The following is a 25,175-nucleotide window of genomic DNA, read 5'->3' as shown; positions in this document are numbered from 1 at the left end:
ATTCTTTTCATCTAGCAAAACTGAAACAACTTACACATTAAACAAGAACTCCCCATTTCTCTCGCCCCTCCCACCCTGCAGCCCTGACAACCTCCATCCTCCTTTCCATCTCTAGGAACTCGACTGCACTAGGTACCTCAAATAAGTGAAATCATACAATATTTGTCTTCTGTGACTGGCTTATTTCACTTAGCAAAATGTCCGCAAAGTTCTTTTGGAGTTGTTGTTTTTTTTTTTTCTTTGCCATTAGTATTTTATTACTTTTCCACTTAAAAAGAGTAGCTAGTAGTAAAAAGAAAATACCATGTATACTTATAAAGTTAAAGAAAAAAGCAGGAATCAAAACTTTATATAAAATGTCATCACAACTTTGTACAAAAAATATCACACGCATTGGGGGGCTGGCCCGGTGGTGTAGTGGTTAAGTTTGCATGCTCTGCTTTGGCAGCCTGGGGTTCACAGGTTCAGATCCTGGGTGCAGACCTATACCACTCATCAAGCCATGCTGTGGCAGCATCCCATATACAATAAGCAGAGGAAGATTGGCACAGATGTTAGCTCAGTGACCATCTTCCTCAAGCAGAAAGAGGAAGATTGGGAACAGACGTTAGCTCATGGGCCAATCTTCCTCACCAAGAAAAAATAAATCAAACGCATTGGAACCCAGCAGAAAATACTAGATGTTTCTAGCAATGATAGTGATTATTTCTAGATGGGTTATAGTTATATTTTATTTTCCATTTTTCTGGGGTTTTTTTCATTCTTCTAGAATGAGCATGTTATATTTATAGTCAGGAAAAGAGCAAATGCTACCTAAAAAATACGTATGCCAACTTAGAGAAAATGCTTCATCCCAGCTTTCTCAGGATACTCTGAGTCTACTCAGTTCCTCTATCCCCATAAATTAAATACACCTGTGGTTGTCAATCCATCTGTCCCAATTTGGAGTTAGGAAAGTAATATTTGTCTTGGCCGACAAGGGCATTCAACAGGTGAATGTGAGATGAAAGAAGAGGAGAGAGATCAACAGGCGTTTCCTACCTGAGTCATCTGTTTGGCTCCCAGCAGGTCTCCTCCTGGGTGATCCTGTCAAGCTTCCCACCTTGGAGTTGTCTCATTAGGGCAAAGTGGGGCTGTCCCAGCGGTACTGGCTCAGGAGAGCCAACTGTACGTACAGGTCAGTAACTTCACAGGCTTAGCTTGGAATTGGCTGTAGTGGAAGTATTTACACCGTGGAAACTGGCAAACACATCAAACCACCCCCCACTGCCACCAGCCAGAGGGGCTGTGGTTGCACGCTTACCCGCACACGGCAGGGCTGCTTCCATCTCTCATGGGGGTGAGTCATCCCCCTCTCTTCAGCCCGGGCTGCCCATTTCTCAGGGAACTGGATGCTCATTTTCCCCATCCCTCTGTGAGCAGCCTTTTGCCTTCTGGGGGTGGATCTGCCAGAAGGTTCTTTGTCACTCAGAAACACCAAACTTCATCCTCCCGATGTCGAGTCCAGAGAGGAGACACTGGGCTTTGGTTAAAAATTGGACACTCATTTGACAACTCTCCATTTTCCATTTTTCATGCTGCCAGCTTCTTCTTGGAACTTCCCCTGATTTCAAGAACTTTCTTGCTGTAGCCTCTGCACCCCAATTCTCCTGGGCAGAAGGCAGAGGGGAGCTGGGAGGAGGCGGTGTTTTGGGGAGGTTTAGCAGGCTTTCTTCTCCAGAGAACAAGCCAGGTTGATTTTGTTGTCCCTGTTCCTCGAGGTACCAGCCTGTGAATCCCAACCCCATCCAAGGGGGCACGGGTAGGATTCTGTCATCGATCTCTTAGTACTTCCTGAAATGAAGGGTTCAGAGCTGGACCTGAGCGGCCAGGCTGCTACCCTAGCTGTTCCCGACTGGCTCGCCCTTTCTGAAGCCCCCAGGAGAATCTCTCTAGTTTGAAGGGAGAAGCAGGTTGTTGCTAAGAAACCTTTCAGCGTGACCTCTAGGGAGGAACCGTGACAAGAGGAGTAGCGGAGCAGAAATAGTAGGTTGCTTGGTGACTTCAGAGACCCAGGCTGCAGGAGCACTGGCTGCAGAGTCAGGTAGGAGCCCCATTCTGTCCTCCCTCCGAGACTGATCATGATGACACCGCCTCAGAGCTGGGTTCAAATCCCAGCTCCCCATTTACTTGCTACGTAAACTGGCCTCTCTGAGCCATCTGCGAATTGGGAATGACAACGCCTACCTCTTGGGGTTGTGCTGAGGATTCAGTGAACTAATGTACGTAAAGCACATAGTTCAGAGTAAGTTTGTTCAATTCATGGGAGGCACAAGTGAAACAAAACACAAACAGCCACGTGTAGCAGCCTGAGCACAGAGGTGTCTGAGCCCCACGTTTCATAGATGACGGTGGGATTCAGGAGTCCTGACAGGCTCTGTCATGGTTCCTTTCAAACAAGAGACCCCCAAGCGATGCCTTCAAGACCTCTGTCAAGTCCCCTCTACATGTCAATCATGTCAATTTATCTTCACAACAATCCCATGAAGCATATGTTAGCTATTAGGCACAGATAGTGAAACCAGGGCTCTGAAAAGCCCCTGCCTTGTTGGGGACCCCACGGTGAGCCCCCAACTCACTGGTCACTGTTCCAGGCAGGGCATTTTCTCCTGTTCAGAGTGGCCTGAACCATGACTGGACGTCAGGCAGGGTGATTCCTAACAGCTTCTGTCTCAGGGTCAGCCACAGCCTGTGCCCCAACCAGAGAGGATGGGTGTCCCCTGGGCAAGGGGTCCCAGAGAACCCAGAGCAAGTGGTCAGGCCACTTCCTTCCAGCCCTGCTCAGGGGAATGCCCATGTCTGCTGGCCCGATGTCACCCAAAGCTCCAGACCATAGCAGCCTTTGTATAAGTGACAGGATTGGAACTTGGGGACGACCCAGAGTCAGACAGTCATGAATTCCACCATCGGACTTTGTGACCTAGGCTTCACCTCCCACAGCTGTAGGTTTCTCACCTATAAGACGGGATTGAATGATTTCTTAGGTCCAAGGGTTGTAGGGAGGGCCCGATGAGATTCCCTTTCTAAAGTGGCTTTGGAAAAATGCCCCAGCCGTGCAATTGTGAGGTGCTGTTATCAGTGTTGTAAAACGCTGTCCTGCAGGGTTGATCCTCAGGGGAGTGGAGAATTGGCCATAAGAACAGTGTATTTGACTCAGCAAATATATCCTGAGGCCCTGCTCTGTGTGAGGCACCACCAGGGTGACAGAAAATTCCCTACTCTCAGCTGAAAACTTGCCACTTATTGATTTTACGTATATCTTGTTAATTTCAGGTCAGGATGTGAGGTGTTTGTCAGAAAAGCTTGAGGAGCTTTTGCAATATCAAAACCAATAAACTTTCTTTTGTTTATGTAACAAATATATACTGGGTGGTAACAAGGTCCCAGGCACTGGGTATACAGGAAGAGGTCGGCCTAGCAGAGATTTTCCATCACAAGGCAAAAGATGAAACACAAAACAAAAGAGGCAGGGAAAAGAGGAAAACTGTGAGGAGACAGAGGAAGAGCTAAAATTATTGAGCAAAAGAGGCAAAAAAGGAAGATCTGTGCAACTTCATGGCTCAGTTCATCAGGCGAAACACGCTTTTCTTTTTACTGGTTTCAAGAGGATTTCATCACCGAACAAGTATTTCAATCAGAGGCCTTTGGGCAACAGAAGAAATCATTTTCTTAATAGCAATTTTTGGTTTTGCCCAATATTTTATGATGAGGTGATGGGGACATTTTCAAACAGAGAAAAGTTGAAAGAATGTGAACACACATATATCCACCTCCTAGAGTCTACAATTAATATTTTACCGTGTTAATTGCATTCTTTTATAAGAGGAAGTTTCTGGTAGAGCTGTTTCATGGATCAGCTCTTCCTGAGGATGTCATAACCGTGTTTTCCCTGGGACAGAAGGATGGGATGGGGGTGTGGCGGACAGCCATGGATTTTAGCCCGGGAATGTGGCTCTGGGAATCAGACTGGATGGGGGTTGGGGTACTAAACAGGGAAAACAAGCCCCTGAGAACCCAGTTCCGCCGACCCCCGGCCCTCGCTCCGACTGCGCTCTCAGCCGGTTAACTGCAGCGCAGGAGTCTCGCGGCTGGTCTTGGCTGGGAGGTCTCCGGGATCGTCTTTCTCCTGCCCTGGACTTGCCTTCGTTCTGCAAAGGGTGAAAAAGGGCAGCGATGGCGGCCTGGCGTCCATGCTGAGCGCAGGAAAACAAATGAGGATCCCGAGAGGAGCTAAGCCGGGACGCCGAGGGGACCCCGAAATCTGCAGCTTGGCAGCCTGCCCCTCTGGCTCGCGACGCTCCTCTGGGAGCTGCAGCCGGAGCGCCGGGGAGGGAGCAGCCGGCGAGCCAGCGGTGAGGGGGGTGAGGGGGTGAAGGGGGTGGAGGGGGTGGGCCGCCTGCGGCAGCTGCGGGGCTCTGCCGGGCCCAGCTGTCCCCGCGACTCCGGGCGGCCGTCCCGGGCGGAGTGGGCTCGGGGAGGGCCCAGCTCCGCGCTCCTCCCCCGGTCGGGCCGGACTCGGCTCGGCGCGCCCGGGAGCGCGCTCTCTGCATAAAGCCCTCCCCCCGGCCAAGGTGGAGGAAGTCGGGCTCCCGCCTGGATGGGAGGAGGGAGGGATCCCCGCTCCTGTTGTTTTCCGCGAGCCGGAGAGGGTGGCGGTCGCAGGGGGCGGGGTGCGCCCTCCCACCCCGGGCCGTGCGCTCGGAGAGAGGATCGCGCCAGCCGCCCAGCGCAGCTCCCAGCCCCGGACATCGGGCTCACCCCCAGCATCTTCCCCTGGGGCCGCGGAAAGTGGAGCTACTCTGCCGTCCCGAGGACCTGAGAGGAGCACTTAGCACCGGGGGACGCACACCCAGCCCAGCCGGAGCCTGGTTTCCTGAGGGGCCCCTGCGCGCCTCTGGGGCGAGATGGCCGCGGGCATCCAGCCCCGGGTCCTCGTCTACCTCGGGGCGCTGCTGGCCCGCTGGGTCGCCGCAGGTAAGCGGCCGCGATCTGGACGAAAAAGTTGAGTTTTGCCCGGCAGCGGTGGGGAGGGGAGAGCCAAGGACCGAATTCCCTCCGGCTCCGCGGGATCCAGTTGTGCCCGCGGCCCCGAAGCCGCGCCGGCGGGGTCTTGAGTTTCCTGCTCGCAGCTCAGCTGTCTTTGCAGGAGGGAATTTTCCCGGGCGCTTGATGGAGGGCAAGATATCCCATCCCCACGCTCTTGGACTGGGCGGCCGGCCAGGCTGCAAGGACCTGCGGAGAGGTGATGGGAATTCTGAAGGTGGGAGAACTGGAGAGGCACGTGTAGGGGGAAAATGGGTTTTTATAAAGCGTCGGATGTAAATTCGCGTTCTGGTTTGACCTGCTGCGCCGGTGCTCGAAGTCGAGGCTCCTTTATTTTTCTCTCCTCCTTCTGCTCAAGGTTGAACTTGCCTTACACCTGCAACCTGTGGGTTCCCCTACACACCCCTGCAAGCCGACTTGTGCAGGCTAGCGCGTTCAAAGCTGTGCCTTCTTCCTTCACTTTTTTTTTTTAAGATTTTATTTTTTTCCTTTTTCTCCCCAAAGCCCCGTGGTACATAGTTGGTATGTTCTTAGTTGTGGGTCCTTCTAGTTGTGGGATGTGGGACGCCGCCTCAGCGTGGTTTGATGAGCAGTGCCATGTCCCCGTCCAGGATTCGAACCAAGGAAACGCTGGGCCGCTTGCAGCGGAGCGCGTAAACTTAACCACTCCGCCACAGGGCCAGCCCCTTAACTTTTTATTTTGAAATAATTTCAGACCTATAAAAAACGTCTCTTTACACTTGCATGCTCTCTTCCACTTCACATGATTAGCGAAAGGACTTAACTGCTTCATCTATACTCTACCTTGGAATATTAAGACTAGAGAGTTGCTTACAATAATATACAGAATGTAAAAAAATTGAAAAAATATTTTCGATTTTAATTCTCCAGCGAATGCATGTCTACTGTGTGCAGGGCATTGTGACAAGCAGTGAGGGGACTCCAAGGGAGGGAAGGGAGATGGAGCCAGGAGGCAGTGTAGTTACCAGAATACTTGCAGAGTGTTGCTTTCCGTGTTGTCCAGCGCTGGCACCCAGCTGATCTCTTCTGGTGGGTTCCTGGAGGAATAGTGCTCTGAGCTTCCTAGCAGCAAGTGCCAAAAGTTCCTAATTGTTAGGCTCTTGCAAGTTTTTATTGTTTTATTTTCAGCAATCATTTGAAAACAGTAAAATTTCCCATAGTCTAAATTTTCAGTTTGTCTGGAAAAATCTGAAGATCTGGCAGCACAGGGCCTGCTTTCTCCCCTGCAACTGAGCACTGGTCACCCCCTTTTATCCTAAGGCATGTGACCCCAAATTTGTTCTCCCTCTCCCTGTTGTAGTACTTACTCCTGGTCCTCTTCAGTCATGGACCTTACCTGCTGACCCCTCCAGGCACCTGACAGTGGTCACTGTGCTGAGGGGAGGAGGAGAGGACGCACAGTCTCCGATTAGTGGTCTCCGGAAGCTGGAGGCAATTGTCTGTTCTCTTCTCCCAGCTGTCTGCAGTGTTCACAGCACTGTGAACATCAAGGGCCTCAGGACATCAGAACCCTGGGTTGAAATCATCGTACTGGAATGAACCAGCTTTGACGCTGGCAGCAGCTCACCACCCAGGGCTGCTTCCCCTACTGCCTAGCCCAGTCATTCTGATGCCCAGGCCAGGTTCACCTCTGTGTCCAGTGCCCCAGGGGCTTCCCTAGCTTGGTGTGATTCTGTTGTTTGTTTTTCAAGTTGGGAGTTGTCTTGGGGGGCAAATTGTCTTTGTCTTGTCACTTAACTCCAGACAACATTCATGCCTCCACTGTCACCTCAGATTGTAAATGCTGGGTTAGTCTTGGGGAGAAGTTGCTAGGAAAAAATTAACGTTTTGGTACAATCCCAAATCTAAATGATAATATGAGGGCAGCATTGGAAAATGGCCATTTATATTGCTACCTCCTTTGGTCCATATTCTGAAATTAAGGTTGGGGGACTCTAGGGGGTCCTCTGGACACGATGTGAATGACTTTTAGTAACACAAACTATTACTACGTTTTAATTTCTCACCCTGTCTGGGTGGGAGACTGAAGTAAATGCCTGTGACCTGCAGTATGGAAAAGCTGAACAGCTATCCCAGCTCTCCCCATGACTTGCATGAGACCTTAAGTAAGTCATTCAGGCTTTCTGAACCTCAGTTTTCTCAACTGTAAAATGAAAGGGTATAGGACGATCAGGCACAGAACTAGTACACGTCCAAGACTACCATTTCCATGTCCGTGACAGACATCACTAAGCTATGACCTATTCTTCTGCACTGAGCCAGGACTCACCTTGTCTCATCTTTAACCCAGCCCACAGGGCTGTCACATCTCAGGACTAAATCCTCTCTAAGATCACCTTCAGCTTCCGTAGTTTAAAAGAATGGAGTGAGCAAAGCCAGGAGGAGAAGAGCCTGGGAAACACTTCTTGCCTTATTGGAACCTGTAGCATTTGATGACATTCTCTGCCTTCCAGCCAGTGACTTAGATTCTTTTCTTCATCTTGTCCTGGCTTTTGGGAATGAAGTGGCCAAGATGGGGAGAGTCGGAACGTCCTGTGGCTGCAGGCTGGCTTCTGATCTTTTAAATGGAGCCCCTTCTAACCAGGCAAAAAGCCAGATACAAACAACTGTTAAACTCTTTCTTTTATAAAAGGGAAGGATGTCCCGAGGCAGGTTGCAGTTTATTTTTTTATAACAACTTTATTGAGATATAATTTACAGGCCATAAAATTCACCATTTTATTTTTTGGTGAGGAAGATTGGCCCTGAGCTAACATCTGTTGCAATCTTCCCCTTCTTGCTTGAGGGAGATTGTTACTGAGCTAATATCTGTGCCATGAGGGAGATTGTTACCGAGCTAATATCTGTGCCACTCTCCTCTATTTTCTATGTGGGACACCACCACAGCATGGCTTGAGGAGCAGTGTGTAGGGCCGCACCCAGGATCCAAACCTGTGACCTCCAGGCCGCCGAAGTAGAGTGCACGAACTTAACCACTATGCCAACAGGCTGGCCCCAGAATTCACTCTTTTAGTGTGTACAAGTCAGGGTTTTAGTATATTCACAAGATTGTGCAAACATTCCCACTAATTAATTCCAGAATATTTTCATCACCCGAAAAAGAAGCCAAAGAGAACAGCAGGAAAGAGGGAAAAAGCTGAAGCCCTCTTCCTCCCACCCTTCTGGAGTTCTAGGCGAATAAAAGCACTTGTGTTCTGTATTAGTTATGTATTCCACAATAACGCCATGTAACAATCACACAATGACAATCAGAGCTTCCTGCTCCAGGCCTGGGGTGGTTGGCTAGTTGGCTCTGTTGACCTTGCCTGGGCTGGCTCACATGTCTGGGCATCGACTAAGTGGCTGAAGGCTGACCTGGAATGGCTTCAGCTAGGATGACTGAGACAACTAGGGTCTGCACCATGTAGTTTTCATCCTCCCCCTGGGATCTAACCTGGGCCTGTCCTTCTCAAGGTGATGGCAGAAGGTGAGATTGAGCACGCCCAATTACACAAGTGCTTTTGAAGCCTCTGCTTGCATCACATTTGCTAACATCCCATTGGCTAAAGCAAGCCACATGGCCGAGCCCAGGGGCAGGGTGGGAGGGCACTGCAGAGTGACATGGTGAAGGACATGGAGAGTCGGGCTGGGGGGCCATGTTGGGGCTGTGTTTGTTATTGTGGTTTACCAATATTCCCCACAGGGTGGAGGCTCTCCATCTGAAAAGCAGACACCTGTTGTTTTTTTTGTGTGTGTGTGTGCAGTTTTTTTTTTATTAAGATTATGATAGATTACAACCTTGTGAGATTTCAGTTGTACATTATTGTTAGTAATGTTGTGGGTACACCACTTCACCCTTTGTGCCCTCCCCCCACCCTCCCTTTTCCCTGGTAACCACTGATCGGTTCTCCATGTCTATATGTTAACTTCCACCTATAAGTGGGGTCATACAGAGTTCGTCTTTGTCTGGCTTATTTCGCTTAACATAATACCCTCAAGGTCCATCTATGTTGATGCGAATGGAACAATTTAGTCCTTTTTTATGGTTGAGTAGTATTCCATTGTGTATATATACCATATCTTCTTTATCCAGTCGTCAGTTTCTGGGCATTTAGGTTGGTTCCACATCTTGGCTATGTAAATAATGCTGCGATGAACATAGGGGTACATGGGACTCTTGGGATTGCTGATTTCAGGTTCTTTGGATAGATGCCCAGTAATGGGATGGCTGGGTCATAGGGTATTTCTATTTTTAACTTTTTGAGAAATCTCCATACTGTTTTCCATAGTGGCTGCACTAGTTTGCATTCCCACCAACAGTGTATGAGGGTTCCTTTTTCTCCACAACCTCCCCAACATTTGTCACTTTTGGTTTTGGATATTTTTGCCAATCTGATGGGTGTAAGGTGATATCTCAGTGTAGTTTTGATTTGCATTTCCCTGATGATTAACGATGATGAACATCTTTTCATGTTTTTATTGGCCATACTTATATCTTCTTTGGAGAAATGTCTGTTCATGTCCTCTGCCCATTTTTTGATCGGGTTGTTTGTTTTTTTGTTGTTAAGCTGTGTGAGTTCTCTGTATATTATGGTTATTAATCCTTTGTTGGATAAGTAGCTTGTAAATATTTTTTCCCAATTAGTGGGCTGTTTTTTTGGTTCAATCCTGTTTTCCCTTGCTTTGAAGAAACTCTTTAGTCTGATGAAGTCCCATTTGTTTATTCTTTCTATTGTTTCCCTCATCTGAGGAGTTATAGTGTCCGAAAAGATTCTTTTGAAACTGATGTCAAAGAGTGTACTGCCTATATTCTCTTCTAGAAGACTTATTGTTTCAGGCCTAATCTTTAAGTCTGTGATCCATTTTGAGTTAATTTTTGTGAATGGTGAAAAAGAATGGTCGATTTTCATTCTTTTACATGTGGCTGTCCAGTTTTCCCAGCACCATTTGTTGAAGAGACTTTCTTTTCTCCATTGTAGGCCCTCAGCTCCTTTGTCGAAGATTAGCTGTCCATAGATGTGTGGTTTTATCTCTGGGCTTTCAATTCTGTTCCATTGATATGTGCACCTGTTTTTGTACCAGTACCATGCTGTTTTGATCACTGTAGCTTTGTAGTATGTTTTGAAATTGGGGATTGTGATGCCTCCGGCTTTGTTTTTCTTACTCAGGATTGCTTTAGCAATTCGTGGTCTTTTGCTGCCCCATATGAATTTTAGGATTCTTTGTTCAATTTCTGTAAAGAATGTTCTTGGGATTCTGATTGGGATAGCGTTGAATCTGTAGATTGCTTTAGGTAGTATGGACATTTTAACTATGTTTATTCTTCCAATCCATGTGCATGGAATGTCTTTCCATCTCTTTATGTCGTCGTCAATTTCTTTCAGGAAAGTCTTGTAGTTTTCGTTGTATAAATCTTTCACTTCCTTGGTTAAATTTATCCCTAGGTATTTTATTCTTTTCGTTGCGATTGTGAATGGGATTGAGTTCTTGAGTTCTTTTTCTGTTGGTTCATTTTTAGTGTATAGAAATGCTACTGATTTATGTATGTTGATTTTATACCCTGCAACTTTGCTGTAGCTGTTGATTGTTTCTAATAGTTTTCCTATTGATTCTTTGGGGTTTTCTATATATAAGATCATGTCGTCTGCAAACGTGAGAGTTTTACTTCTTCATTGCCTGTTTGGATTCCTTTTATTTCTGTTTCCTGCCTAATTGCTCTGGCCAACACCTCCAGCACTATGTTGAACAGGATTGGTGAAAGTGGGCACCCTTGTCTTGTTCCTGTCCTCAGAGGGATGGCTTTCAGTTTTTGTCCTTTGAGTATGATATTGGCTGTGGGTTTGTCATATATGGCCTTTATTATGTTGAGGTACTTTCCTTCTATACCCATTTTATTGAGGGTTTTTATCATAAGTGGGTGTTGGATCTTGTCAGATGCTTTCTCTGCATCTATTGAGATGATCATGTGGTTTTTGTTTCTCATTTTGTTAATGTAGTGTATCACGTTGATTGACTTGCGGATGTTGAACCATCCCTGTGTCCCTGGTATAAATCCCACTTGATCATGGTGTATAATCTTTTTGATGTATTGCTGTATTCAGTTTGCCAGAATTTTGTTGAGGATTTTTGTATCTGTGTTCATCAGTGATATCAGCCTGTAGTTCTCCTTCTTTGTGTTGTCCTTGTCAGGTTTGGGGATCAGAGTGATGTTGGCTTCATAGAATGTGTTGGGGAGTACTCCATCTTCCTCAATTTCCTGGAATAGTTTGAGAAGGATAGGTATTAAATCTTTGAATGTTTGGTAGAATTCTCCAGAGAAGCCATCTGGTCCTGGACTCTTATTTTTGGGGAGGTTTGTGATTACTGTTTCTATTTCTTTACTTGTGATTGGCCTATTCAGATTCTCCATTTCTTCCTGGTTCAGTTTGGGGAGGTTGTAAGAGTCCAGGAATTTGTCCATTTCTTCTAGGTTGTTCAATTTGTTGACCTATAGTTTTTCATAGTATTCTCTTATGATCCCTTGTATTTCTTTGGTATCTGTTGTGATTTCTCCTCTCTCATTCCTAATTTTATTTACTTGAGATTTCTCTCTTCTTTTCTTGGTGAGTCTGGCCAAGGGTTTGTCGATTTTGTTAATTTTTTTGAAGAACCAACTCTTTGTTTCATTGATCCTTTCTACTGTCTTTTTAGTTTCAATATCGTTTATTTCTGCTCTTATTTTTATTATTTCCCTCCTTCTACTGACTCTGGGCTTTGTTTGTTCTTCTTTTTCTAGTTCTGTTAGATGTCATTTGAGGTTGCTTATGTGAGCTTTTTCTTGTTTTGTGAGGTGACCCTGTATTGCGATGAAGTTCCCTCTTAGGACTGCTTTTGCTGCATCCCAAATGATTTGGTATGACGTGTTCTCATTTTCATTTGTCTCCAGATAATATTTGATCTCTTCTTTAATTTCTTCAATAATCCATTGTTTGTTCAGTAGCGTGTTGTTTAGTCTCCACATTTTTGCACGTTTCTCTGCTTTATTCTTGTAGTTGATTTCTAGTTTCATAGCATTGTGATCAGAAAAAATGCTTGATATTATTTCAACTCTCTTGTATTTATTGATGCTTGCTTTGTTTCCCAAAATATGGTCTATTCTTGAGAATGTTCCATGCACACTTGAGAAGAATGTGTAGCCTGCTGTTTTTGGATGAAGTGTTCTATATATATCTATTAAGTCCATCTGGTCTAATTTTTCACTTAATTCTATAATTTCCTTGTTGATTTTCTGTCTGGATGTTCTATCCATTGGTGTTAATGGGGTGTTGAGGTCCCCTACTATTATAGTATTGTTGTTGATGTCTTCTTTTAGTTCTGTTAAGAGTTGCTTTACAAATTTTGGTGCTCCTCTGTTGGGTGCGTATATATTTACAAGTGTTATGTCTTCTTGGTGGAGAGTCCCTTTTATCATTATATACTGTCCCTCTTTGTCTTTCTTTACCTGTTTTGCTTTGAAGTCTACTTTGTCTGATATTAATATAGCGACACCTGCTTTCTTTTGTTCATTATTAGCTTGGAGTATTGTCTTCCATCCCTTCACTCTGAGTCTGTGTTTGTCTTTGGGGCTGAGGTGTGTTTCCTGGAGGCAGCATATTGTTGGGTCTTGTTCTTTGATCCATCCTGCCACTCTGTCTCTTTTGATTGGAGAGTTCAATCCATTTACATTTAGAGTGATTATTGAAATGTGGGGGCCTACTGCTGCCATTTTACATCTTGTTTTCCGGTTCTCTTGAATTTCCTTTGTTTCTTGTCCCATGGTTTAGTCTGTTCTGATGGAGAGCTGCTACTCTCTGTTGTTGTCCTTCTACTTATCTCCTTTACTCTTGGTTTTGTAGTCCCTTTCCTTTTTTTGATTTTTCAGGAATGAGGGTTTTCCTGAGCATTTCTTGAAGAGGAGGTTTGGTGGCAATGAACTCCCTTAATTTTTGTTTATCTGGGGAAGTTTTTATTTCTCCATCGTATTTGAAGGATATTTTCTCTGGGTGGAGAATTCTTGGCTGCAGGTTTTTGTCCTTCAGATTTTTGAATATATCACTCCACTCTCTTCTAGCCTGTAAAGTTTCTGCTGAGAAATCTGCTGAAAGCCTGATGGGGGTTCCTTTGTAGGTAAATTTCTTCTGCCTGGCTGCCCTTAGTATTCTCTCCTTGTCGTTGACTTTTGCTAGCTTCACTACTATATGTCTTGGGGTTGGTCTACTTGCATTGACAAAGTTTGGAGATCTATTGGCTTCTGTCACATGAAGTTCCATCTCTCTCCCCAGGTTTGGGAAGTTCTCAGCCATTATTTCTTTGAATAGGTTTTCTGCCCCCTTCTCCCTTGCTTCTCCCTCTGGTATACCTATAATCCTTAGGTTGCATCTCCTAATTGCATCAGATAATTCTCGGAGAGTTTCTTCATTTCTTTTTAGTCTTAGCTCTCTCCTCCTCCTCTGCCTGCAGCATTTCCATATTCCTCTCTTCCAAATTGCTAATTCTTTCCTCCATATTATCGGCCCTGCTGTTCAGCGCATCTAGATTTTTCTTAATCTCCTCTATTGTGTTCTTCATTTCCAGTATTTCTGTTTGGTTCTTCTTTATAGCATCGAACTCTTTTGTGACATAGCTCCTGAACTCGTTGAGTAGTCTATCTGAATTCTCTTTTAACTCACTGAGTTTTTTAATGATGGCTGTTTTGAAGCCATCATCATTTAGGTTGTATATTTCATTGTCTTTGGGATTGTTTTCTGTGTGTTTGTCATTTTCCTTCTGTTCTGGAGATTTAATATATTTTTTCGTATTGCTTGATGGTGTAGATTTGTGCCTCCGCATAGAGATAGAGTTTAGTTACTGCTTCCACTTGTTTCTACTGGTGTGGTGGGGGGACAGCTGTTTATATTGCTCCAACCAGGAACCCTATCAGCTGTTGCTAACTGGGCCTGGGCCCCTCCTCACAGTCACAGTGATCCTGTGGGTTCCCTCTTCAGCTGTGGAGGCCGTCACAGGGGGGCTTCAGACTGCTGGTGCCTACTGTTGCAGACCACCTAGATGTGCTCCCTCCTTAGGTTCTGCAGCAGTGTTATGGGCTTTCCCAGCGGCCAGGGGCAGGATCACTTATATTTGCAGCTCTGTCACTGTCGGCACCCACAAAATCTCGCTTGTCCACTATGGGTCACAGCAGAGCTATGGGAATTTTCTACAGTCTGTGGTTAGCTCGCCTAGCTATGCTACTTTTGTCCCAGGGTCTTCCAGCCTTGTGGTTGCCAGATGGGTGCTCTCTACTAGTGCTGTGCAGAGGCTATCACTGAGGCTTCTGTGAGACTGTAGAGTTTTCCCCTGGGCCATAGAGCCAGGTCGCTGGAACTCCACCCAGCCCCAGTCCTCTCCCATAGGATCTCGGGGAGCCCATTGCCCTGTCTGGGGGATAGCTGGATACCTTGAGTTCAGTGGCAGCTGGTCGGCTGCCGCCCTGCCTGGGATTCTCCTCTTTGGGACCCTCCCGGCGTTGTGGATGCTGGGTGGGGCCTCTCCGATAATGGCCGGTGAAGACCCTGCCTGCTGCCCGGACGGGACTTCAGAGTTTCTCCCCCAGGCCAAGTAGCTGGCCGCTGGAGCTCCACCCAGCCCTGGTCCTCTCCCAGGAGATCTCCGGTAGTCCCGAGCCCCTACTCGGCGAAAGCCTGGTCAGTGGAGCCAGCGGCGGCAGCTGGCCGGCCGGCGGGCCGTTTGGGATTCTCTCCGGGAGCCCCCAGGCGTTGTGGATGCTGGGCGGGGCCTCTCCGATAATGGCAGGGAAAGACTCTGCCTGCTGCTGGGACTGAACTCTAGAGTTTCTCCCCCGGGCCGCGTAGCCAGCCGCTGGAGCTCCACCCAGGCCCGGACCTCTCCCAGGAGATCTCCGGTAGTCCCAATCCCCTCCCGGGCAGAAGCCTGGTCAGAGGAGCCGGCGGCGGCAGCTGGCAGGCCGGCACGCCGCTTGGGATTCTCTCCGGGATCCTCCAGGCGTTGTGGATGCTGGGCGGGACCTCTCCACTAATGGCGGGTAGGGGTTTTCCCCACTGCCTCCGGTGTGTAACTCTGGAGCTTCCCTCTGGGCTCAGGTGTAATTGCGGGGGGCTTAGGTAGGGCTCTGTTCACCTGTTTCCACCGTCGCTCCTCTGGTGTGCACTCCCTCCTGTCCTTGGTGTGCGGCAATGTTCTGGGGGCGTCCACTGGAAGAAAGCTGCCCGCAGGCTCTAGGCTGTTCAGGGGTCGGGGTCAGAGAGTTTTCACCTATCTCTACCTCCTCCCGGAGGGAAGTCTGTCCGCCTTGCGATGTATAGCAGTGTGGGTCTCTCTAATGTCCTGAGATGCTATATAGATATCCTTTGTCAAGCGATGAATGACCAATTAGTTGTAGATTCGAAGGGGGAGAGACAAAGAAGTCTGCTCATCTTGGACCTTCCTCCTGTTTTTTTTGTTTTTTTTTAAATTCTAATAGAGGGACTGCAGAAAGGAGATCCTTCAGAGATCAGTAAAGGTAGTCACAGCCTGACCTTTCCTTGTACAGGGTTGGAGGCTGCTGTCATCGGAGAAGTTCATGAGAACATTACTCTGCCCTGTGGCGACATCTCGGGACCGAGGGGCCTAGTGACCTGGTACCGCAATGACTCGGAGCCCGTCTTCCTCCTGTCCTCGAATTCCAGCCTCCCACCAGCCGAGCCACGCTTCTCCCTGGCGAATGCCAGCTCCCTGCACATTGAGGCGCTGAGCCTGCAGGATGAGGGGAACTACACCTGCCGGGAGGTCCTGAACGAGACTCAGTGGTTCCAAGTGTGGCTGCAGGTGGCCAGTAAGTGGGATGGGAGCGGACTGGGGCTGGCTGGTGAGGTGCTCACAGCCTTGGACAGGAGGAGGGCTTGGGAGTCGATGGCCTGAGCTTCATTCCGGGCTCTGCCTCCTGCGTGCTGGGTGACCTCTCGCACCAGTATTTCCTCATCTGTAAAATGGGGATGAAAAGAAGTCCTGCCTCACAGAATTGCTGTGACGGATACCAGTTTATAAAGTGCCGTAAACAGTTCCTAGAATATTGGTTAGTGATTACTTTCGACTTGTTGTTAATATTATCCTTACCATTAATATCATTTTATTATGCAGCAAAGTCAGAGTATAAAGTAATCGAGTCAGCCTGCCTGAGTTCCACTCCTAAGGCTGTTGGTTAATTCTCTATTATCTTGAGTAAGTAGCTTAATATCTTGGAGCTTTGGTTTTTCTTATTTGTTAACTGGGGACAATACACTGCACGCCTGATCCGGTACATGCCCTTATGCTACAGTGCTCAGTACAGGGCTTGGCATGAGCTACTGTTACTACTGTGCTTTCCAAAAACAGTCTCTCATGTCTGTCAATAGACATGTGTGAATTTAGAACAGGGGTTGGCAGACTACAGCCTGTGTGCCACATCCAGCCTGCTGCCTATTTTTGTATGGCCTGTAAGCTACAAATATTTTTTTACCTTTTTAAACAGTTGAAAATAAATCAAAAGAAGCATAAGATTTGTGATGTGAAAATATATGGAATTCAAATTTCAGTGTCCATAAAGAAGGTTTTCTTGGAACACAGCCACACTCATCCATTTACATATTATCTCTGACTGCCCTTGGCAGAGTTGAGTGGCCGTAACACAGATTGTATGGCCTGCAAAGCCTAAAATATTTATTCTCTGGCCCTTTACAGAAAAAGTTTGCTGGTCACGGGTTTAGAGGGACATGCACATTCTATATCCAGGTTGTGTAGTTTAGTAGAAATGCTCATATGATCATTTTACTGCTCCCTAGTTTCCTCGTCTGTAAAATAAGAATTTACTCATTCCTTTATTCCACATATATTTATTGAGAGCTTGATGCCAAGCACTGTTCCAGGTATTGGACCACAGGCGTGAACAGGATGGACAAGATCTCTGCATGCGTGGAGCTGACATCCTAGAGGGAGAAGACGGACCGTAAACCAGTGAACGAAAGCATCAGGCAATATCAGAGTGCAAGGCTATGCAGAGAATTGAGATGGGGTGATGTGATTCTCTGAAACACTAAATTGGGGGATCAGAGAGGAGCTTTTGGAGGGTGTGACATCAAAGCTAATTGATAAGTAAGGAGCCAGTTGTGCAAAGAGGAGACAGAGAGCGATCCAGTAGGACCTACGACCAGTGCCAGATGGGTAGAGCATGGTGCACGTCAGACGGGGAGAAGGTTGGTGTGGTGCAAGCCCAGTGTGTGAGAGGGTAGGATGTGTGAGACGGGGGAGGCAGGGCCACACTGTGGGGGCCGGGGAGGCCTCATGTTGTGTTGAACTCTGCCCCCCAAAAAGATATAGTGAAGTCCTAACTCCTGGTACCTGTAAATGTGACCTTATTTGGAAATGGGGTCTTTGCAGATGTAATGAAATTAAGATGAGGTCATTAGGCTGGACCAAAATTGACTGGCATTCTCATAAGAGGAGGAAAATGCATGTGAATACAGAGACACATGGGGAGAACATCATATAACAACAGAGGCAGAGACTGGAGTGATGTAGCTGTAAGCCAAGGCATGCCAAGGACTGATGGCCAACACCAGACACGAGGGAAGAGGCAAGGAAGGACTCTCCCCTAGAGCCTTTGGAGGGAGTGTGGCTCTTCTGAAACCTCGGTCTCCGGCCTCTAGAACGTGAGAGAATCAATTGCTGTTGTTTGAAGCCATCTAGTTGTTGGTACCTTATTAAGGCAGCCCCAGGAACGAATACATCTAGTAAGGAATTGGGATTTTATTCTGGGTACAGGGGAACCTCTTGGAGCTTTAAGCAGGTGTGTGGATTATTTGAATTACACATGGAGAATGTATGTGTGTGCTCTTGAGAAGGACTGATAAAATAAACACAGGAATGCCAACTGGAGGTACGAAATGTTGGTAGCCAAAGCCAGGGTGGCAGCAGTGGCCCTGGTGAAAATGAACAGGTTCAGAAAATATTTTGGAGGTAGACCAGTGAGACTCGCTGGTGGATTAGAAGTGGAGAAGGAAGGAAAGAGAGGTTTCCAGAATGCTTCTAGATGTTTGGATGGTCTCTAAGGTTTCCGCCAACTCTCAAGGCTTATGGAATTTGTGAGCGCAGTGTTTTTGTGTCTGGAGATGCCACAGCTGAATTGCTGAATGGCCAGGAATGAATGTGGGTGGAACGAAAAATGCCACCCATTTTGGCCCAGATCTTTTCAGTTCCCACTGTGAGCCTATGGGCGAGTGCTGGCAGGCCTCCCTTCCTCCGGGGGCCAAACAGTAATTAATAATTCCTTCATGTCGGTCTCTCATCAATAAATATCTTCTCTTTTGACCACAGAGGGTACAGTGGCAATACAGCATTTTGGTTTTTTTATCATCGCTCTCTCCAGTTTATGATGACTCTATCTGACACTGATTTATTAATCATTGCCTAAGTTTATTGGAGGATTGATTAGTTTCATTATTGCCCTGTAGGGAGATAAATGCAAGCCCTTCTTATGAGGAAAATGAACTTACATCTTAAAAAATATCACTAAACTGAAATGGCGCTTTGGGCTCCCTGAGTTACAGTGGTACGATTCGTATTACAGAAACTTCTTTATTTGGAAACATAGGATGTCCCTGACTAGTGTCGGGCTTGTTGATAAAAACAGGACACAGACTATCTTAGTTCGGGTTGCTATACCAAAAATAACATAGGCTGGGTGGCTTAAACAACAAACATTTATTTCTCATGGTTCTGGAGGCTGGAAGTCCAAGATTAGGTGCCGGCAGATCCAGTGTCTGGCAAAGCCCCTTCCTGGTTTGCACATAAATGTCTTCTCATTGTGTCCTCACATGGTGGAGGGCAGAGAGAGGAAGCAAGCTTTCTGGGGTCTCTCCTTATAAGGGCACTAATCCCATTCAGGAGGACTCTATGCTCATGACCTAATCACCTCCCGAACGCGCACCTCCTAACACCGTCACACTGGGGACAGGCTTCAGCATATGAATTTGTGGGGGATACAGACATTCAGTCCATAGCACAGACATCCTCTGGTTTCACATACACCAGAGCCCTCTAGAATCTCAGGCCTTGTTCCCATCCAGGAGAACCCCAGGCAAACACCAGACCCCTCCGGGCATCAGAGAACCCCTTCTTGCTCTTGTGACAGCAGGCAAAGGGGAGGCCTTGGCATCTCAGATTGGAACTTGGCCCTCATTTCTGCATAGAAGATTTAGTTATGATGACTTTATAGTATATTTTGAATTCAGGGAATGTGATACCTCCAGCTTATTGTTTTTTCTCAGGATTGCTTTGGCTATCTAGGGTCTTTTGTTATTCCATATAAATTTTAGGATTCTTTGTTCTATTTCTGTGAAGACTGTCATTGGGATTCTGACTGGGATTGCACTGAATCTATAGATTGCTTTGGGTAGTATGGACATTTTAACTATATTTATTCTTCTAATCCCTGAGCACGGAATAGCTTTCCCTTTCTTTGTGTCTCCTCCAATTTCTTTCAATAATGTCTTATAGTTTTCAGCATAGAAGATTTGAGAATATGGATTAGGCTTGATCCAATCACTATTTCTTGGAGGGCGGTGGTATTGCTGAGTGGCTGAGGGCGTACACTCTGAGGTCCAGCTGCCTGGATCCAAATCCAGTCCTGCAGGCTGTTGTCCTTGTGACCTTGGGGGAAGTCACCTGCACTCCTCTAACTTTAGTTTTATCATCTGTGAAATCAGGGGTAATGGTGGAAACTCGGCACAGATTTACTGCTCACATTCATGAAATGAACATGCCAGCTCTCAGCACAGAGCTAGGCACACTGTATGCCCTTGGCCCATGTACCTCGATCAACTGGTTAAGCAGGTGGCAGATTCCTCTGGGAAAAATGCATCTCAAATTCCCAGCAATTGGTTAGCATCTGGGCCTTTTGAACAGGAGTTGCTGTTGGTCAGGGACTCTGTGTGCCTAGATTTTGCTTCTATCTTTTCACTGACGTGGTTGATAACTTAGTCTCTTAAGGAGAAAAGTTTGCAAACATTCTAACATGCCCTTGGAAGCTAGAAAAAAATTCCAATATGTGACAAGTTGTTATTTGTGAGTGACACTGAATGTAGGAATGGCCAGAGATGCTGTAGAAACACGAAGCGGGCTGTATGAAGGCCGGTAGCTTCCCCTCCTTACCACTTGGATCTCTGCTTATTGATCGGTGGGCCTTTGGTGCCTCTGCCTTCCAGGGAATCAGGTTTTCTATAGGCCTGGGGTGATTCAACCTGCCTGGAATGGGCACCACAACGTGATTTTTGTTATTCATCTCAGGATGACAGAGTCTGCACCGTTACTTGTTAATTTAATGGTGCGGTTGAAGAGACTTACCATCAGGATTGGGGCTGCTGCTCCAGAGAGTACAGAAACCCCTTAGCATAGAGCCGTTCAGGGCTGCTGTGGCATTTATTTTATTGACTTACCCTCTCCTGCCTCCAGATTGGGGTGAATATGAGGTTAGAACTGCTGTGTGTTTATCTGCAGAAAGGCTGGAGGGACGGAGAAGGTAGCATAGACCTTAAGACATTCCAGTAGACTTTGTGCTTCTTTGAGCTTCTTTGTGCCCTTATGCATTGGGGAGCTGAGTGATCACGCTAAAGATTAGTCCGTGAAAGACTGCAGTCAGAGTTCATGGAACACGGGGCCAGACTCTCCCTGTGTCTATTATCTCAGGCCAAACAAGGGTCGAGGGAGCATTGGAGCTGGTTGGCACCTGGGTAATGAGGAAGCTGGTTTGTATGAACCTCCAGGAGCCCTTTTGGGTTCAGTTGGGGCTTGGGGGATGGGGAGTGCTCCTGTCTGGCCAGTGATGTGGCCGCCATTCCAGACTTCCAGGAAAGAGTTTCAGGAAAGTCCCACATTCCCTGACTAATTGGGCCCATTGGATTTGCACTTGTTCTTTGTTGGCAGTGGTGACACTGTGCCTTGTCACAACATAAGCATAAGAAGAACATAAACATAAGAAGAGAGGCTGTTGGCTTCCATCAGAAGATGGATAATCCTTGCCCATGGATTGATTCATTTGAGTCTTGCCAAGCTCATCTGAAGCAGAGATAGGTGTTTATAAGAGGCTGAAGACCTTTGGGTTCTGGCTTTTGGGATGGGATCGGCAGTCATCAGGGAGCTCAGGAGGCAGTGAGGTTGTCGCAGTTGTTTCTATGTTCAGTCTCTGAAAGTGATATCAAAACAGTCTCTGTAAGTTTTCCCAGGGATCTCATCCCACCGTAGAACTATAGGTATGTCCCCTGATTAGTAGAGACTGCCTAGTATATTCTTAGGTCATTTTCAAATAGAAAATACTGGTATAAAGAGTAAATGCCTACTGATAGATAGTGGTAGATTGTTCTAGAACGGGAATCAAACTTTTTCTGTAGAGGGCCAGATGGTCGATATTTTAGACTTCATGGGCCAATGGGTAATATTGAGGATATTATATAAGTACTTATAAAACAAGAGAGAAAACATATTTCCACATTTTTTTTCTTGACAAAATTCAAAATATAATAATTACTGTTTTTATAGTACAGTGTAGTGAAAAGAATGGAATTTATTTTTGGGAGGATAACATTTCACTTAATTGGGGTTCAAAGTTAGTGTTCACTCTCATCAAATCCACTGCAAATGTTCATCTATAAACATCATTATTAGCTTGTGGGCTGTGCAAAAACAGACAGTGGATCATCATTTGCTAGAGCCTGTTACTGAATCAGTCTGCGCATATACCTCTGATAACAAAACCAGGTAAGATTTATAGGACGTTGACCACATGTCAAACACCAGGCTAGTGTTTTGCTTATATTTTCTCATTGGATCCTTCAGGAACCCAGTGATAGAATTATTACTGTTCTTTTCATTTGAAAGGAAGGACAGGAAAATACGAATGAGAGGGGTGGGCACTTGACCAAGGTTTTGTGTCTTTAAGTGGCAACAGGATTTACACCCAGTTCTGTCTGAATTCAGAGTACAAGCGCATAACCACTAGGCTCAGGCATCCAACCAAGAAAGAGTTGAGAACTGAAACTGACAATGACTAAGGCCTCGATAAGATGCTGAACCTTTGTAACCACTCTATATTTTTATTTATTTGCCCTTTTATTTTTGTTTCCTCCCCCATTTGTCTATCTGATTGCTACCATCACCCCGCAAGCAAAAAGGGCTGGTGGTTTCTCTAGGGATATCAAGGGGGCGGAGAGAGAGGTGGGAGGGAAGAAAATGGCTGCCTCCTTCTTCGTAGTAAATCAGAGTAGGGGAAGAACCCCAGGGAATCAAGAAGATGGTGTCAGCTTTAATTAAGTAAGCAGACTCAACCCAAGGGGTTTATAGCTGAGCTGTAACCTTTGAACACCTAATTCAGGAGGCCTTTCAGGTTCTCTCATTTTTTTTTTAACTCTTCCACCTGCTTCCTTCTCATCCATTCCCTGTTTCCTACCCCATTTCTTGCTGAGAACTGCGCTGGCCAAAAGCCCCTCCGAGCCAGTTTCTGGGAGTCCACACTGTCCATGCCAGGCCACTGTGGCCCTCCAGACGACAATCTGGAAGACCCAGGCTGTCCAGTGTAACACACTACCTTTGCTGGCCCGGGTGTGCTCTCAGTACTGCAGAGGTATGCTGTGCTTAGCTGGGTGCCTGCCAGCTGTGGGCACGCCCTGGGACCTGCTGCTCCACATACCTAACCAGCTAGCCAGCAACAGTGAATGGGACGTTTGAGCACCTCCCAAACCACAGTAGAATTTTTTCTGCACTCCCTTCTGGGAGGTGACATGATTGCAGCAAATCACTGCAACTATTAGGAGCCAGCCCCAACTTGACAAGCATATTGTCAAGAATATTGTCCTCAGAAACCCACAATTTCTGTAGTTATACAGTGACTCCAGACATAGATAAAGTAGATGCTGTATTTTGTGGGGCTCTGGGAAAGCCTTTTCCTTCCCCAAATAATTTTTCCCACTGGCCTATTTCTGTTCAAAATTCTACAGTCATAGATTTATTCCTTTGGCCATGCAGTGCCCTCCTAACTTCTTTTTAAAAGAGGACATCTTTGGGAGGGGTGACACACTAAATGACTTTAATATACACAGGTGTTAAGATTTATTCTTTTCATCAAAGGGGATGTCGGTGCATGGGTACCAACAGTGGGAAGGCATTTCTGGGGACAAGAAGTTCAGAAATGTGAGGGGAAACCAAGATAAGACCTAGCATTAATCAACTGCTTCCAACGTGCCAGGCACTGTTCTGAGTGCTCTACTGTAGTAACTCTTTTAATTGTCACCACAATCCCCTATGGTAGGTTCTGGCATCACCCCCATTTTACAGATGTGGAAATGGAGACTAGGAGAGGTTAAGTAATTTGTCCAAAGTCACACAGCTAGTAAGTGGAGTCCAGACTTGGAACTGGAACCAATGTTTCTGGTCTTTCAGTGTGAAATTGTGCTGTGTGTCCCGAAGACCACCTCCAGTTTTAGCCCTTCTCCAGGAGAACTCAGAGAATTCAGTGTGTAACATGATTATTACAGTGAAGGGATACGAAGCAGAATCAGCCAAGAGAAACGGTACACGGGTTAAGTCCAGGGAAAACCAGGAGGCAGCTTCCAAGGGTCCCTTCCCAGGGGCATCACATGGGACACGATTAATTCCCCCAGCAACAAGTTGTGGCCACACGTGTGAAATGCCGCCTACCAGGGAAGCTCCTTAGAGACTCAGCACCCTGGGTTTTTACTGGGGCTAGTCACGTAGGCATCCTCTGCCCAGCACATACCGAAATTCCAGACTCTCAGAGGGAAAGCAGGTGTTCAGCATAAACCACGCTGTTTGTACAAACAGCATAGGCACAGAGAGTCCACCTCTTATCAGTTCTGGGAATGGTGAGAACTCTCCCGAAACCTAAGTTCTCAGCTGCCAGCCAAGGCCAACCTTGTAAGCAGGCCTTTCTAAGGACAGCAGACTCAGGCCTGCAGTGTCAGCTCTTTAGTGCACAGATAGCCTTTCCATTCACCAGTGTTTTTGAAGAGGAGCAATTCGCATATTCCCTTTTCTATAAGGATTGATAGCCCCGATAAGTCTCACGTAATCACTCAGGATTAAATAAGGGTACTTGACGTAAGGGCACTTAGCATAGCATTTGTCACATAGTAAGTATTCCATATTGTCCTCATTGGCTGCTTCCTGATCATTTGTGTCTGCTGGAGCTCAAATGAACTCTCAGGTCTTCCCCATCCCCCCTGTTCTTCTCAGGCGGCCCCTATCAGCTTGAAGTCAACATTTCCACCACCGGCTCGCTCCCCAACGGCACCCTCTATGCAGCCCAGGGCTCCCAGGTGGATTTCAGCTGCAGGAGCAACTCCCGGCCTTCACCTATGGTGGAGTGGTGGTTCCAGGCCCCGCATTCCAGGAACGAGCCCTTTGGAAACAACCTGACGGTCAGCTGTTTCACTCTGCTGCTGATGTCGAGAAACCTCCAAGGGAACTACACCTGTTCGGCTATGAACATGCTCAGTGGGAGGCATCGAAAGGTGACCACTGAGCTCCTTGTCTACTGTGCGTAAGCAGCACTCCCCGCCCCCACTTCCTCTCCTTGACCCTTTGTGAACTGCGTGTTTGTGCCTCTTCCTTTTGTCGACAAAGGTGTGCCCGCTGCATGAGTCCTACCATGCTTCAGCATACACGGACACACCCAGGGGCTGCATGTCAGAGAGGGAGTCACCTCTTCTAGAAGCTTGCTGCTAAGTAGGGGTACAGAAGAGTCCCTGTGAGCCAGAGAGGGAATTAATGCCTAGCTTAATGCTTTTTTTTTTTAATTGAGATGAAAGTCCATAACATTAACCATTTTAAAATGTACAACTCAGTGGCATTTAGTACCTTCACAATGTTGTGCAGCCATCACCTCTATCTAGTTCCAGAACATCTTCATCACCCCGAATGGAAATCCCGTATCCATTAAGCAGTCCCTCCATCCCCTCTTCCCCCTCAGCCCCTGGCACCCGCCAATCTGTTCAAGCTCCACGTATGCGCCTGCTCTGGACATTCCATATAAACGG

At 46.7% G+C, this 25,175-nt stretch overlaps 1 protein-coding gene across 3 annotated transcripts in view; it reads left to right on the top strand.

Moving 5' to 3' along the window:
• Window positions 1-4,002: 4,002 nt before the first annotated feature.
• Window positions 4,003-25,175, top strand: part of VSIG10 (V-set and immunoglobulin domain containing 10) — a 38,765-nt gene continuing 17,592 nt past the window's right edge. The window contains exons 1-4 of one of the 3 annotated variants that reach the window (XM_070516160.1): window positions 4,003-4,391; window positions 4,829-5,013; window positions 15,647-15,928; window positions 24,373-24,675. In XM_070516160.1, coding sequence (XP_070372261.1) covers window positions 4,944-5,013; window positions 15,647-15,928; window positions 24,373-24,675 — 655 coding nt within the window. In that variant the 5' untranslated portion in view covers window positions 4,003-4,391; window positions 4,829-4,943. Of the gene's footprint in view, window positions 4,392-4,550; window positions 5,014-15,646; window positions 15,929-24,372; window positions 24,676-25,175 lie in introns of those variants that run through there. The other 2 variants (XM_014854721.3, XM_014854722.3) reach the window with 2 other exon arrangements.

This window comes from Equus asinus, chromosome 8 (genome assembly GCF_041296235.1).
Source record: "Equus asinus isolate D_3611 breed Donkey chromosome 8, EquAss-T2T_v2, whole genome shotgun sequence".
Taxonomy (NCBI): Eukaryota; Metazoa; Chordata; class Mammalia; order Perissodactyla; family Equidae; genus Equus; species Equus asinus.
The sequence above is the reverse complement of the archived record's forward strand: the minus strand, read 5'-3'. Positions and strand labels throughout refer to the sequence as shown.